The following is a 17,409-nucleotide window of genomic DNA, read 5'->3' on the forward strand; positions in this document are numbered from 1 at the left end:
GGAGGCAGGGGGAGGAGCTTGATCATTTAAAAAAAATAGTGCTCAAGACAGAGTGAGTCCAAACAAGACTTAAAAATGCATATAACTGAAAGTATTTTATCTACACTCTTGCCTCTTACTGTAATTGATTAATTCTACGTTGATGTTTTTATTGATTGCATTTGTTTTCTTATATTTATGCAACTGTGAAGCACTTTGAATTGCCTTGTGTATGAATTGTGCTCTACAAATAAACTTGCCTTGCCATTTACTTTATACAATTCTGTTCCTGCTCTCCTCATTTTGCAGACTAAGAAGGGCTTTCTGGTTAAAGAGGGGAGGAATTTGACTGTTTACTTTCAAATTTCACTCTTATCTCTTCTCTCTTTGCAAGCTTACAGACTATCACTTTAATATACAAGATTTCTAAACCTACGTTCTCACAGGAGCAATATCTAGCTGTAGAAAGTTTAACAAAATCAGAAAAAAGGCTTTACAGTTGTTTAAAACGTATGTGCAAAACTAGCTTGTTCTGCTGTCGCTAGATGGAAGTATTACAGCAATGGCGGCCCCTAGCGTCGTAGTCACAGAACTCATCGTTGTTTCGTTGAGTCAGTGATTTCCTGTGGTCTGGTCTCTTGGTTTGGAAACCTGACTTTGAAGAGCAAAAATAGCTTAAATCAGATTGTAAAATGGGCGAGCAAATTGATCGGGGAGTCTCAGCTCGATCCTGCTGCCTTATATGATTAACAGCTTCTGAGAATGGCGGCTCCATATCGAAAGATATCCTCCACCCCCTGAATGATGAGTTTCTGTTGCCTCCATCTGGAAAAAGGTTCAACGTCCCAGTTGGCAGAACTAACGGCTACAGAAATAGTTTTGTTCCAGCAGCTACGTGTGCTCTGAACAAGTGACCTTTTTCTAAACTCTGTCGTCGATGTATCACATGATGATTGTTGTTCTATTGTTGTATTTACATATTGCCTTTTGTTTTGTGGATTGGCTTAAAATGCTTTTATATTCTATATAACTGTCATCCAGCCCTTTTAGCTAATACCACTTTTTCTAAAACCGGTACGAGTACAAGTACTTTGATTTAAGTACTTGCCGATACTGAGTACAAGGCATTTTTTTCACATACTTTTTGAAGTGAATTGACCATTTATAGACTGACTTTTTCACAGCAGATTGGTTAGTAAATAGTTATTTTACTCATTTGCATTTCCTTGAGTAAAGTAGATATCAATATTATTTTACATTTTTATTATACTGTCCATCATAGACAGAACAGCTCATGTCCAAAAGCTCCTCAATGCTTGTGCTTTATTCATTTATCAATCAATCTTTATTTATATAGCGCTATTCTTACATTTCATGTAACAGAAAGTGCTTTACAGATTTAAAAACATTATCTCACACCCACGTCCTCCCACAAATACAAACACATTGTCACATTCACACTCTCCCCACCCTCCTCCCCAGAGAGGTGGTGCACACCATTATCTCAATATTATTTAACAATAGTATTGAGATGGTTACTTATTACTTATTACAGCTCATTTTCGCTCAATATGGGCATGCTATACGAGCAATCGCTGTTATTGTTTACTTCCACAATTTTCGCCGGATGTTTTGGTGAATGGCAGGCAACAGCTGATGCATCCAGGTCTCTAATTCGGTTTTATAAAATGATAGATCTGTTACAGCGCAAGAGAAGCAACGCCCTGTTTATGGACATTGCTTTTGCCAATCATAGGACTTTAATAACATTTTTATCAAATATGAAAACCTAAAATGCCCAGCACGGCCAACGGATGTAACGACACTGCGATCGCTGGTATATCTCTTTAATTAAGCGCAAGAGCTCCACCGCCGTGGTCATCGTCTACGGATTTCCCATCAACCAGTGCTCCTCCTGTGACCAAAACAGTGAAGATGGCGGCCGCGACACAACGATCTTTCACCAAAGAAAAAAAAAAAAAGAGTGGTGCGCACTGAATGGGTGCTGCTGCCGGATGCTCTCTCATCAAATGCAATTTCGCTGGGTTAGTTTTTCAGATGAATAAGCCCATGGGCATAAAGCGGCGTAAGAATCGCCAGAACTGTTAGCCCAATGGCCGCTGGCTGCCCTGCTTTTTGACCACAAACGTGGGGGCCGCCATTGCTCCGCCGTTGCTGCAGTACCTCCATATCGCCGCTAGGCCCCCATTGAAAAGCATTGGACTTTAGACACGTTAAAAACTACTTTAAAGCCTGGTTTCAATTGTTTCAACGCTAGACTAGGCTAGATCTTCCTCCTGAGATAACGCTGGGTTAATAACACTATATGAAACCGGCTGGTTTTCGTAATATGATTTTTTGAAATCTCGTACTTAATGAGGCTCGGACTGTTAGCATTGGAGCAGCGCGAGCTACACGTCACGCAAGGGCCGAGTCTACGGTGAAAATCCCGCCCGTATGTCCTTTTTAGGAACATGCTTCGTCAGAGCTGGGGAGGGGGAGCCTGTAAATCCGCCATGAATTGCCCCACGGCCGTGGTCATTCTGGTAAACGGGGAGGAGTGAGCATAAGACGTCCATTATTTTCTACAGTCTATGTGTTAGCCCCGAGTTAGCAGCTAGTTTAGCAACATTAGCCTGTATCTTGTAAACACTGCAGACTCCACGCTGCAGCACTAACAACATTTAGCTCTGGTTAAATCCAGCACAGACTCTGATTTACTGAGTGTCGTCTGTAATAAAGTCAGCTCTGTGTGGAATATTGTATTGCCACTAAAGAATTCTCCAGTTTGTTGCTATTTTCTCTCCTCAGCTGAGAGGTGTGTCCCGCAGGAGCGCCGGCCACACATCAAGTGGTATTGGATTCTGGTATCGGGACCTCATTAATGAGTACGAGGATGAGTACTAGCATGTGGTATCGGCCCGATACACGATAATGGTATCGGTGCATCCCTACTTTTAGCTGTGCACAAATCTGTCTTATATCTGTCTCTATTGTATGTTTGTGTATCTGTGTCTGTGGCGATGTCTATCTCTTTGCTAACCAAATTTACCTTTTGGTACAAATAAAGTTACCTTTAACCTTAAACCTTGAACGTACCCGCGGCCATTGTGCTTGGTTCGAGTTAGGGTTGGACATTTCAAAAAAGTTTTAGCATGAAATGGAAAATCTAGACATTATTAAGACTTCTTTTTAATCTTCTTTTAAGCTGGAAAAACCCCAAATAATTATGTCTGGAGAGTTCAATGAAGAGTTTAATGCAATAATTATTTGGGAAGAGAATATTTCCTTGCTCAACTAATCCAAATAATGAATAACAAAAAAAAAAAAAGTCCTGCAATCGCTTCAGCATTGTACATCTTTCCGCTTGTACTTAGACACAACTGAAAATGCCTCCGCTATTTAGAGGCTTCTGATGTTCCCCGCGGATATTATTAACAAGCTAATCTCTACTGATGGATACTTCTTCACAGCGAAAGCCTGGCTCAGATTTGACAGCGCTGGATTAGAGAAAGGAGGTCGCTCTTTGAGAAGCGGAGATGCGGTAGGGGTTTGTTGTGATCATTTTAAGCCCTGATCTCCTCAACGCCTCCTGGAAACAGCGATCTGGCAGGCACACACTGATCCCTGCTAATAGGTCATCTTTGCCAATTGTTCAAACTCTCAGGGAGGCAGGGGCCAAAACCTCGATGGGAGTGGAAGTTTTTGAAAGAAATGTGGATCAGGAAGTGGCACCAATTCCAGCAGGTTACAATTAACAGCTGAAGAGTTGGTTTGAGAGTGGGGTGAGAGAAGCAACTTTTTTGTGACAAAGCAGAATCCTTGTCTAATGCGCAGAATGGCCTTAGGTAAAACATTCTGAGCCGGATATCGCGTTTCTAAAGCAGACTGTAGACTAGACTTCTGTGCAGTCGGGGTGCAGTATGTGATCAGTATGTGAGCTTCATACCGGCCGCAGTAAGTGGGTTGAACGGGGGCCGTACATGGGCTGGACAGACTCCCACGGCCAATGGCAAAGTTATGTACAATAACAGTCCCTCCCTGAGCTTTTTCTTCCTACAGACCAATGTTTTCTTTATCAACCACCTGCACTATGACTGTAAACTCTGCTCTGCAAACGCTGACATTTTGATTCTACATTTTATAGTTAAAGACCCTATACCTGATTTTTTTTTTTTTTTATTGCAAACAATGAAAGAGGAAGCCACAAAACTGAAGTGTTGGTTGAGGTACAAACTCATCCCTAATCTTACAGACATATTTGCGTCCTCCCAATTCTTCACAGGGACATGTTCACAGGCACATTTCACAACTTGCAGTGTCACTTTTTAAGGTCACTTTCTAGAAATTGCTAGAAAACAATCCTGCAAGTTCATGAAACTGACACAAATGGTTTATAATTAGATCTTCAGCTCTGCTGAATCCAGACGCGGCGCCACAGAGGAAAACACACGCTTTTAACCTCCTGCAGAGGCACAGACGAGGGTCTGTGACAGAGAAAGAGAAAGACACCGCCGTAAACTTTGTTTGGAGGGACGAGAGAAGCCGCGGAGACAGAGAAACCATCGTCAGGGCTCCTGCATCAGGGGAAGCCTGTTTCATTTTCATTTCATTTCATTTATTAATTTATTTGAATGGGACAGTGCATATTAATGAACAGACAACTAGTGCTGTAAATATGCCGGATTTAGCTCAAGGCTAATTTCCATCCGCAGTCCATAAACTCGTGTCTGTCGCAAACTCGCTATTAACCTGCAGAAAAGAGCCACGTTTGCTCCGTCTCCTGCAACACGGACATACGTGCCTTCTTTTATGTATGATCAATGTATAAATCAAGTGTTTAAAGCCCCGAACGGTTTGAGAAAAGCCTCTGAAGTGCTCTGGTGTGTGTTGAACTTCCACATGGACGCGAGTCAGAGGACGTGGGTTTTTTTTCATAACATTTTTGTCACTTTTTCATCACCTTTTCATCGCTTTTTCGTCACGCCTTTGTTTTTCTTTTGTTGCTTTTTTGTCCATTTTTTTTGCGTTTTCATCCTCGTTTTCTCGCTATTTTGACAAATTTTTTAAGAAGCTTTAAGATTTGGGTAATGCTCAGCAGGTGAAAATGGTGGAGGTTAAGAGGTTAAGGAATATAATCTAGGCTTCTGCTCCCGGTCTCACCTATTTCTCAATCACAATTTAAATTAGTATTACAGCAAAAACAAACCCTGACTGCACGTCAAAATGTACCCATTCAGTTTTCAGACACATTGTTCTGTGCCTTCACTCACCAGTCCGTGTGCTGATCATCGATGACCAGGAGGATCTTGGGTTTGCGTATGACGGGTTTGGGCGGCTGGCCACTTCCTGCTGACGCTCCCTCAGCAGAAGCAGCGGCGGCGGCAGATTTGGCGTGAGCGGCTGCCGCGACATTCTGTGCCATCTGAGCACTTTTGACCACGCTGGAGAAGGAGCTGAGGAAACTGCTCGGGTTGGGGGCGGGTGCTGGCGGGGGTGCGGCGAGAGAGCCGGGGGGGTTGCGTCTCTCTGTGGCAGGGGAGGCGGGCGAGGACGTGGACGTGGAGGAGCCCGTGGGAGGGGGTCTCTGCAGGTCCATCATGTAGCCGTTCGGGAGGTTAGCCACGAAGCTGCTGTCAGAAAGCCGCCGCCGAAGGTAGTTCATGGTGAGGGCTGGTGCAGGCCAGGGGAAGGCAGGAGATGGACCGGCAAGGGTTGATTCTAGAGACAAAAGAGAGAACGTTTGGAAAGGGTTCATTTTCAGGTGTACGATCAGAGTGACCAGCCAGCCACCCCGACCCTGCATTCAAAACCAGGAGTTTCTGGGACTCCGCTCTCAGAAATCATTTATCAAGCATGGTGCCGATCAAATGACAGACGTTGACTTGTTGCTCAAATGCAGAAGACTCTCAACTATCCCATAATTATTCAGGGAATCTTAATAATAAGAATAAGAATATATAGGTTTTATATAGTGCTTTTAAAGAAACACTAAGGCTGTATCCGAATGTCCACACTAGTCCCTAACCCCTCATTCACTACATAGGCCCGCACTATATAGTCACTGATTCTGTTGGCGATTCGGACACAAGCCACGACTTTCTCAGAGCTACGTGACGTCACGCGCTGTGCGGCGTGCAGATATGTTTATTTTTCTTTTTTAATCTGAATTTATTTATTGTTACAAACGTTTATTTTATGAAAGAGAACGACTGTTTTGGCACTTTTACAGGCGTTACTATCATCACAAAAAAAGTCACCCCAGCGTTAGCTCATAGACGTGCCAAAAGTAGGTCAGAGCCCGGTGTCCGAAGCGCCAGCAAATTGAGTGACTACATCTGCTAAAAGTTCACGAAACTCCGGGAATGATATATTTCTGCGATAAAGACCAAACTCAGAGACAGTGGAATATTTATGGATAAATACGAGTCAGATACGCTTTATTTCACATGGATTTTACATGAATGGCTTGGATTTTTCGAGAAGAAGCTGTCGGTCATTTAACAGCTCAAGCTAAAGGTTAGCAGCTAACGTTAGCACCTTGTCACCGTAACCGTTTATATTTAGGCTGTTTATTCATGAGAAATACAAACACACGACTGAAACAGCTGATTTACTTCAGTCGTGTTGTTTAGTTCAAAGACCTGTCTCTGTCAGGCTCTTCTCCGACTCTCGCAATGCATTGTGGTCTATATTGACCCGTTTAGTGACCATCGATGCTCACTACTTTTCGAGATGCATTGTGGGAAATTTCGAGTGGACTACGTTTTTCTCTCTGGACATTCTGGACACCCCTACAACATGTGACCACTATATAGTCACTATATAGTCACTATATAGTGACTATATAGGGGATAGTGTGGACATTCAGACACAGCCCAAGACACCTTAAAAAAATCAAACGGACAAAACGAAATATGTCCTGATAACTCTATTCATCTCTGAGTCAGTTGGTGCTTTTGCAGATGTGGGGTCTGTTTCTCACTCTTTAGTGGGATTTTCTTGTTTTAAAAACATGAAGCACACATTTATTTGTTTTCGCGATTCGCAAGCAATTATAAATTTACAAAATCCTTTGTCTTATCCCTGATAAGATAACCGATAAGACTGGACAATTTTGGCCCGAAGACCACTTCCTCCTCTCAGTCCAAAGGCCACCAAAACTGTCAAATACAATATCTCAGACTTATATAAAATATCATGCTTGAAGCCGGACTATCTGGGGCCAAACTGCCCACTTGCTGTCAACCCTCATTTGAAAACTATGATAATAATGTTGTGAATAAGTTTCCTTTGGCCTACTTTCACAGTCTCTAATGCTGGGAGGTAAGAGTTAAAGATGCTTTATCATGGATAATTAACTCTTACAGTTTTTAACCATGTTATGATGTTACATCAGACCCGGAGTGTTGTATTAATTTAAGAACTGCTTCTCAGAGACAGATAATACATTCCATTCTTTAAAGTGGGCAGCACGGTAGCGCAGTGGTTAGAGCCTCAGCTTCACAGCTCGAAGGTCCTGGGTTCGATTCCCAAAGGGGCCTTTCTGTGTGGAGTTTGCATGTTCTCCCCATGTCTACCACTAAAAACATGTACAATAGGTGAATCCTCCAGCCAGGTGATTCTGACCATCAGCCTGGCTCCACATCATGGAGATGGGTGGGAAATATTTTCCTTAAATATTAGTATTTATTAAGAACATTTTGCTCAAAAATGTGTATAATTTAGAACATTTTACTTAAATCAAGCAACATTTAAGTAAAATATCCCACAATTGTTCACTAAATAAGAATGTTTTCCTTAAATTATTCAGTTTTCTGAGGACATTTTGCTTAATTCTAGCTATTTATTTGCTTAAATTTAGTGTTTCTTTCTTGTTTTATGACAAGAAAAATATACTAGAAATAAGAATTCTTAGCAAGAAAAAAATTCTTACCCCATTGGCAGAATTTTTTCCTTAAAACAAGACAAAACGTCTTATTTTAAGATTTTTTTTCCTTGTTTTTAGTAGGGCACTTTTTTAGCAGTAAAGGCCTGAATAAAGCATGATACAGAACCTGTTGGTAAAAACCCCGATCATGGCAGTTCAAATCCTACGAACAGTAAAACATACGCCTGTCGTGACCTTATAAAGGATTGAACTTGCCAATGAAACGCAAAAGGTAGTTTACTGGTTGTAGCAGGTCATTCAACCATATTAGTCCTGCGCTTAGGTCTCTCCACTGACTTCCTGTTGTTTAGAGAATCCTGGGCTGCGTCCGAAACCATCAAATTGTAGCCTCTAAGCACTAACACCAGCAACTAATCCTTAACCTTTCATGGGGTCGACTGTTGGATCTCTATGCAGTTAGTGAACTAGAGCTTCAGAGCTATTTTGCACAATTCCGGCCATCCTTACCCAGGGGAAAGGGAAGTGACATCACCAACAGCTGTTTTTCTTCTTCTTTAAAGTTATTGGTGAAGAGCAGGCCAAACAAAAGTGCATGTCGCCCCCTACTGTACAGTGTCCAACAACAACAGCGTCCAAACAATGACATTTAAGGAGAAAACAATTTGGCTTGGTGTAAGACCTCTAACCAATTTACCGCTTTCGGACGGAGTCAAAGTCTTCAACGCCAAAGTAAATCTCTGACAGTATTGTGCATATGATGACTAAGTATTTCATCAACGCAGTTTGTTTTCAATGTAATAAATTATAATCTATGCTTACTGATTGATTCAGTTTGTTCTGTTGTAATCTGATGTAACTGTGGAGCGCCTTGAATCCCCTTCTGCTCATTAAATAAAGTCGCCTTGCCTCGTTTGTGAGTGATTGGAGAGTGAATAGCTGCCAAATATGTATCAAGAAACCTGTACGTGTGGAAGCAAACCAACTGTGACAGAATGAGTGAGTCACAAATTCATTAATTAATTCATTTTAAATAGTTTCAATAACATTTTTTGAACTAGATCAGTGTTTTTCAAGCTGTGGTTCAAGTATCACTGGCGGTGTTTGACCTCATGGGCAGCTCAAGTCGACAAGACAGTTATTTTTTTCATGCTTTTATCCTCTTTGGGGTTTGTTTAGAACTACATTAGCCATAGTTTTACCTATTTGTCCCCATAGTTAGACCTGGAAGTTCAGATGTAGAAGCCAAATATTTGAATTTTCTGTGAAGAGCTGAATACAACAAGATTTAAAAAAACAACAAAAAACATGGTATGTTTTGTAAACCTTTTCGTGAACATGAAGGGGCTACATGCAAGTTGGCCATTTTATACTCGCTCCTGCCACCTCAGGTCATACGTGTAACTGCACCTTCTATATGAAGCTCGTGCATGACGGCACTTCGGACCCGAAGAAACAACTTTTTGAGTAACAGTGCTGGATTTAGAGGCAGTTGTGGTGAACAGGTCTGGGCTCATTCTACAACTTCGGACATGGCTGGAACATGTAGGGCAGGGGTCACCAACGTTGTGCCCGCGGGCACCCAGGTGTCCTTTGAGGCATGCCCAGTAGCCCTTGAGACTTCTAAGGTGTAAAACACTTCATTTTTTTTAATCTGATTCTTAAAAATACAATTATTTCTGTTTTTGTGACTCAGTACGACTTTAAAATAAAGCTATTGATATAATATGTGGTCAATTTCCTATAAGTAAACAGTGTACGTTTAAGTCTTTAGGATTTGTTTTTAACTGGTAGCTCCCGAACAACTCAATGCTCTTGAAGTAGCCCTCGGCTGAACTAAGGTTGGTGACCCCTGATGTAGGGGGAGGAAAATACATAATTTTAACATTTTTAAACTCTGTATAGTCCCTTTAAGTCCACTGATATAAACAAATACAAACATATTTTCACTGACAATAACTGTGATTTTGTTGTTTTTCTATTTTTCGTTTTGTTTCTCGAGACAACTATCCAATCAGAGCCCCACACGTCGAGTTGTGAGTTATAAGGGCTTTAACCAGTTTTCATAAAGGGACAGTTTCTTGATACCACAATCTCTGACCTGCCATTACATCCAGCCCTAATTCTTGCCCTAATTCTGGAGATTCCAAGCTTGAAATGCGTGTCCACAAACTTGTGACTGTGTCCATGCAGCCTGAGGACACCCAGGTTTATTTATTCTCTTTATAGACCACTAAGAGTACACACTACATAAACAGCCCGTTCCCAACAAACCATGAACCGAATAACATCAAATCTCACACAGCGGCACATCTTAAGTGGCATTTTACAACTTTGTCACGGATAAAGAAGCAGTCACCCAAAAGCTCATTTGCAGAAAAGCGACTGTGGTTTTTGCTCATCCTCATTTGCATATTCATTTAAGGCTTTCCAGCGGGCGGGTCGGGCGGGCGCCACAACAAAATAACGGCACTCAACAATCCAGTGACGCAGCAGTGAAGATGTGAAGTCGGGGCAGATTCGCAGCTCATTTCGTTGGGAAGCAGAAGGATCCTCTGGGGGGGGAAGGAAACGGTTACGTAACACATAAAACCCAGTGTGCCACGACGAAGAGAAGTTTGAGACGAGCTCTCGCAGCACAGCTCGAAGAGAACAACTCAACTCGAGACAATTCAAACTGATGGTGAAGTAAATGGGCCTTAGTGAGAAGAAAGCAAGTGTTAAACCTCCATGGTTCCTCGGGTAAATGTCAAAGCGTCCGAACTCTAGGGTTAGGAATAGAAATGAAAATTTGGCTTTGGGCTGCGAGAGCAATTACAGGTGAAACTCGTCGTTAAAATGCATTCATTTCTGTCATTCAACTTAAACTGTGACACTAATACACTGCAAAAAGTGGATTCTAAGCAAGTAAAAAAATGTCTTACTTTAAGAAATAAGTTCTTATTTTTTCCCTAAAAAGTAATAATGTCTTGCCAAGCAAAGTTTTCTTGAGAATTTTTTTTTTTTAAAATAGGAAATAAAATCTAGCCATTTCTTGTTCAGATATATTTGCTAAAAAACATGCTAATTTTTCTTGTAAGAAAGAATTTTTTTTGAATCTTCTTCAGCATTAGACAAATAATATTTTTTCCTATTTTTAGAAAAAATAAGATCACAACATTACATTACATTCTTTAAAGTGAGCGGCACGGTGGCACAGCGGTTAGAGCCTCCGCTTCACAGCTCGAAGGTCCTGGGTTTGATTCCCACCAGGACGGGGCCTTTCTGTGTGGAGCATGTTCTCCCTGTGTCTCTGTATGTTTCCCCTACCACTAAAAACATGTACAATAGGTGAATCCTCCAGCCAGGTGATTCTGACCATCAGCCTGGCTCCACATCATGGAGACGGGTCCCTGGGCACGGACAATGTTTACCTTAAATATTAGTATTTATTAAGAACATTTTGCTCAAAAATGTATATAATTTAGAACATTTTACTTAAATCAAGCAACATTTAAGTAAAATATCCCACAATTTTTCACTAAATAAGAATGTTTTCCTTAAATTATTCCATTTTCTGAGGACATTTTGCTTAATTTTAGCTATTTATTTGCTTAAATTTAGTGTTTCTTTCTTGTTTTATGACAAGAAAAATATTCTAGCAAGAAAAAAATGCTTAGCAAGAAAAAAATACTTACCCCACTGGCAGATTTTTTTCCTTAAAACAAGACAAAATGTCTTATTTTAAGATTTTTTTCCTTGTTTCTAGTAGGGTACTTTTTGCTGTGTATGCGATAGACTCATTACAAAGTGAGATATGTCTCGCCTTTATTTGTTATAATTTGGATTATTATGGCTCATATTGTAAAAGCCCCAAATTAAAAATCTCAAAATGGACTGTAAGCCATAATCATCAAAATTATAACAAAGGCTTGACATATGTCACTTTGCATGTAATGAGTCTATGTCATATATAAGTTTCACATTTTAAGTTGAAATACATAAATAAATAAACTTTTGAACGATATTCTAATTTTCCAAGTTTCACCTGTACAATCTAATCGCAAAAGCAAAAGTGAGGTAGTAGCAAGTCGGGCGTTCTGCTCTCCCAAAATTACATCCAATGGGCGGGGAAGCGGATGAATTTTGCGGTGCATTATGGGTAACAATAGTCTTGGCAAGTTCCGGTCAATCACATTTGATTAACCTCTTAACCCCCGCCTTAAAGGAACAGGCCACGGGCTTTCCAATCGGTGATATATTCTTACCTGAGCTTAGACGAGTTTATAGTACGTACCTAGGGCTGTGCAATTAATCTAAAAAAAATCGATTATTAAGGATGCCCTCCCGCTCGTCCATCCAAAGCGCAAAAAGTCCGTCCTGCGCGGTTTGTGTGACGCGTCTGATCAGCTGAAACACCAGCGCTGCGTGATAGAACTGTAAATATTATCGTACTAATATTTTTTAAACCTAACTCTTGAGATAACGCCGCTGTTAAGAGCTCACCTTGTTCTGAAAGGAGAACAGAGGTTTAGAAGCCTCGACATCCTTGGCTCAGACACTGGTTTTGTTTAGTAGAAAAGTCTAAAACTCTTCTTCAGGAGCAGATCAACGGAGCTCTAAGCAAACTCTTATTATTTCATGCCACTGAGATGATTGTTTCTGTTCCCTTCGCATTTCACGTGCTAGAGGCTCAGGCTTTGGTTTGACATAAAAACATCAGCGCTGTGTGATGATGTCATCAGGCCGCGCGGCTCTGTCGGACAGGTGTGAGGGCTTAATGCTGTCATTTTCATTTCTGTTTAATTTGTGTTCCTTTTTTGTTTTGTTTTTGTTATTTGGTGTTGTTTTTGTCATAGAGTTACATTATGGCGTGCTAAAATTGGAATCTGTAAAATGCCATATAAGTAAAGCAGGATAAACGAATCGAACATGAATGTTTAAGAATATAAGTTGTAAATAATGTATATATGTACATATGATTTAATGTAAAAAAAAAAAAAAAAAAAAAAAGGTGTGAGGGCTGCCCAGCAGGGGGCAGGTATCTCTTATAGGATTAGTTTAGAAACGTGAGCATATTTTAAAAAAACAAACAAATCATTGTCCAAAGAAAATGTAATCCATAGTTATTTTTTAAAATTAAAATTAAAATTAATAAATAAGTTTAAGTTATTTAAGGCAATGAATAATTGTGATTTCAATTATTACTAAAATAATCGTGATTATTATTTTTTCTATAATCGAGCAGCCCTATGCGTAACGGTCTGTTTTTTGTGCCCGTGGAAGAGTTTGGTCGCTTCTAACTTCACCCCGTTTGGAGCTGATACATTAGGAGAGGCCAAATGCTAACAACATCTTTGGTCGTTTTGCGTGACTGAGCGCACACACAAAGACCAGGCAGGTACGCATCAACTTGTCTAAGCTCAGGTAAGAACATATCTCAGAATCAAAAACGGTGGCCTATTCCTTTAAGAGCAAATGAACTCAAAGTATTGAATGTTCAAAGATCCATCAGCTTTTACAGAACACGTGCCGGCCTGAGAGTAGCAACAGCAGCAGCTCAACAATAGATTTAACATGCAAAGTCCTGTGTGTAAAGTTTTACACACTAAGACCCGATAAAGATACTTATAAGTCACTTTTTTGCAGGTTTCGTGACCTAAACGGCCTCTTCTGCAAATAGCGACCATAAAAATTGCGACTTGGATTGGGTTGTGATCCCTGTTGTATCCCTGGCAGTGTTGTTAGAGAGGCCTATAGAAGCAGAGTTGATTAGAGTCAGTGAGGCCTGACAGTAAATGACCTGATCCCTTTAGGCAGAGGGCGAGAGCGCTGCAAATCACTGTCTCTGCTCCTACACCTGACTGTAAAACTATCAACCGCTCTTTACTGCCCTTCAGAGGCCCGCGAGACATCCAAGGAGACCTGACACAAATAATCGCTTTAAAGGCTGCAAGATATAAGCTTTGAGACGAATGACATAAGAAAAACAATGCACAAAGTCACAGTTTTCAGTTAAAGCCAGACACACTGTCGCTGTTTGCAAAATTGCCCAGCGAGGCTACAGTTATTTGTCATAATATTCCCTTTAAATAACAGGTTGACAATATCCTGGCTATGTAGGGTTTGCCACAAAACAACAATAATGCAAGCCTGTGATAATCGTTTTACTTTAGCAGCTAATTCAGGGCCTGATCCCGTCAGATCTTGGAAGCTGAGCAGGGAAGGGCTGTTTGGGAACATCAGGAAGCCTGGGGTGAATGTAGTGTGTGAGTCGGAGGGGTCGATGGCCCAGATTGGCAGCCTCACTTCCGTCAGTCTACCCCTGGGCAGCTGTGGCAAAACGTACCACTTACCACCATAAAACCAATGCATTATTAATATTTCTAATAACATGTTAACCTCTTAACCCCCGCCTTAACCAATGTGCTTTCTCCAGTTCAGATTCACCCAAATCTAAAAGGCCAGTGTAACACCTCATTTGAAAGCTGAGACCTACAAAACTCATCTAAACTGATTTTATTACTCGCGTTGTCGCTGATTTAAACTTTTTTTCCCCGTTGCGTTTTTGTTACTTTTTTTGGTTATGTTTTTGTGGCTCTTTTGTTGCATTTTCATCCTTGTTTTCATCTCATTTTTGTTGCTATTTTGACAGTTTTCTAGAATCTTTTAGATTTGGGTAAAGCCAAACTGGAGAAAATGTGTTCTGTTCAGGTGGGGTGAAGAGGTTAAAGTGGATGTATCATGTATATTAAGCTGGAAAACACTATTTTGGATTAAAACTGTAAGAAGGTCTCTCATTAAACAGATCCACTTTGATTTTGGCGAAGGTTCACCAAACATCCCTCAGAGACAGTCACAGAAAAACACTATTTTGGCTGATATTCGCTGAATCCCGGAGAGAAATTCCAGCTTCTGGCGAGTGGCCTCTTCTTTGGCAGGGTTGACTAAAGTCTGTCCTCTCGTTGCCAAACGTGCATTTTCACCACATTATCGTTAAGTAAGAAAAACAAACAGGTGTCTAGAATAGGTTAGAATGAGCTCCATCTTCACAGCTTCCAGTGCAAACATGACATCTGTTCAGACGCTCAGGGGTGCGTTTGTTTTGTCCACAGGGACAACTATGACCTCAGGAAGTGCCTCGGTTACTTTCTTTCTTACGGCAGAAATAATGAAAAAGCTGGTTTACGAATTAAAATCAGGCCGTAAGCATAGAATTAAGACATTACATTACAGACGTTGAGCACTTCCGTTCCGCTGTGACGACACGACTGAACAACTCAGTCGTTCACCAGGAGAGGGCGGGGCAGCTGCTCAGAGAGCAGGATTCAGGAGGATTACTGAGAACTGCGTGAATAAGGTCAAAAACACTCTGGGGATGTGACAACATGGCTAAAAGCTCAAAAAAGTCGATTTTGCATGATATAAGCCCTTTAAACATATGAATGACTGTTTTGTATTGTTTCTATGATGAATTATAAACCAGGAAGTACAGATCGGAGCTTCAGTAGAAAGAGAGAAACACAGAAAGAAACAACTAAAATGAACAGGATTTCTTAAAACTGCATGAATGAAGTGAAATATTACTCCAGGTGTGTTTTTGACGATGCAACTTTGCAACTCGGTTTGAGGCTCAAAAAAGACCATTTTGCATGACTTGTCTCATTTAAAGCAGAATAAATAACTCCTGCCCCTAGAGGCCATAAGCACCACTGCAGGTGTCGTAGCATGTTGTAGTTTTTGTATTCATCAATTGTCCGTGAGAGTAAATACTAAGACAGTAAGACAGAAAAGACAAAGCGAGAGAGTAGGGCTGAAAGATATATCGTTATCGAGATATGAACATTCAAGATATCAATATCGCAAAAGAAAAATATATTATTTTCGTATTGATATCGAGATTTGAACATTTAAAATATTAAAATCGAAAAAGCAAGATATAAACGATAAGGATTTTCATCAATGAAACCTCACTCTCTTGTATCATTTTATTTTTCTGAAAAATGCTTAGTTTTCACCTAACCCATAGTTATATCCTATCGTGTCGATATCGGGATGCCTGGCATAAATATCGAGATATGAAATTTTGTCCATATCGTCCAACGAGAGGGATATTGTACATCCAATTACACAAAGGAGACCATTTATTTCACTCAAACTTGGCTGTAAATACTGTTTAAGTGGCGCTAGTCCGCAGTTAGCTTTGCTAGCTTCCTTCTTCGTGATTCCATTAGTGTGTATTGGTGGCTCCGACCCGGAGGCAGGAAAGTTGCAATTGTGGTTTTCATCATAGTCATCCCATTAAAGGAATAGGCCACCGTTTTTACATACTGAGATATGTTCTTACCTTAGCTTTGACGAGTTCTTTAGGACCTGTCTGATCTTCACCCGTGCCTTCAGTCACGTAAACACAGCGCAGACGGCGTTAGCATTTAGCCTCTCCTGCTCTCCACTATAGCTCCAAAACAGGTCAAGATTGAAGCTACCAAGCTCTTCCACGTTTTCCCTATTTAAATATGGTTAGTAATAATACCAGGAGTAGTTTGGCATCCGCACAGTAAAGTGAAGATTACTGCGCAGTAAAGTGAAGATTACTGCGCGGATTTCGAACTACTCCTGGTATTATTACGCCTTACAATATAGCTCCCCCTTTTATCCGCTTAGAAAATCCACATTGTTTAATTTTGTGTAATTATACTTTGTAGTGGAACACTTCACGTAACCATATTTAAATAGGGAAAACGTAGAAGAGCTTGGTAGCTTCTATCTTGACCTGTTTTGGAGCTATAGAGGAGAGAGGGAGAGGCTAAATGCTAACGCCGTCTGCGCTGTGTTTACGTGACTGAAGGCACGGGGGAAGATCAGACAGGTCCTAAAGAACTCGTCAAAGCTAAGGTAAGAACATATCTCAGTAAAAACGGTGGCCTATTCCTTTAAGGTAAACAAGTTACATAGTTCTTCTTTAATACTCCTGGATAGAACATGTGCAAAGTGAACTGAATCTTGATTTCAAAGCCTCCCTACGACATAAAGTTGTAAAAAACTGTGTATATGCCACACTTGAATCATATCATTGAGCGTTAACACAAAAACCAAGAGCACAGGATCTAATTAGCGTTCCATCTCCATTAAACCTCCGCCTGTATCCTGACAGCGTCTGCACGAGTCGTTGGGTACATTACAGCCCCGCAGTGGCTTGTTACAGTCGATTGCCGTTTTCTCACAAACCTCCCACAAAAAGATCACACCATCTTTGCCATGTCTCGGCTCCGCACGAGAACCTCAGCACACGATTCAGGCTATTTATAAAGACGTGCGGTATTTTTAGGAACGCTTGCTCTCAGCTTAGGAAGTTTAACGTAGAGAGGCATCCACAGATCATTTTGCATTTGCCGAGGCATTTAGGTAAAATGACTGAATAACGAATAGAGATATTGATTTGAGAAGCTACTGAACACAGACTGCATCACTCGCAATACAACTTTACTACTTCAATTCTTGGACAATGTGGGGGGCTCCCTGTATCAAAACTGGCATGTCCTCCCTTTATCAGAGAAAACGCG

The 17,409-nt window shown here is 40.8% G+C and overlaps 1 protein-coding gene across 2 annotated transcripts in view; it reads right to left on the minus strand.

The window, feature by feature from the left end:
* syn3 (synapsin III) overlaps positions 1 to 17,409 on the minus strand; it is a 190,818-nt gene that overhangs the window by 161,020 nt on the left and 12,389 nt on the right. For both annotated transcript variants that reach the window (XM_079552466.1, XM_079552467.1), the window contains exon 2: positions 5,253 to 5,700. In XM_079552466.1, the coding sequence (XP_079408592.1) occupies positions 5,253 to 5,644 (392 nt within the window). In that variant the 5' untranslated portion in view covers positions 5,645 to 5,700. The remainder of the gene's footprint in view (positions 1 to 5,252; positions 5,701 to 17,409) is intronic.

This window comes from Gobius niger (genome assembly GCF_951799975.1).
Source record: "Gobius niger genome assembly, chromosome: 2".
Lineage (NCBI taxonomy): Eukaryota > Metazoa > Chordata > Actinopteri > Gobiiformes > Gobiidae > Gobius > Gobius niger.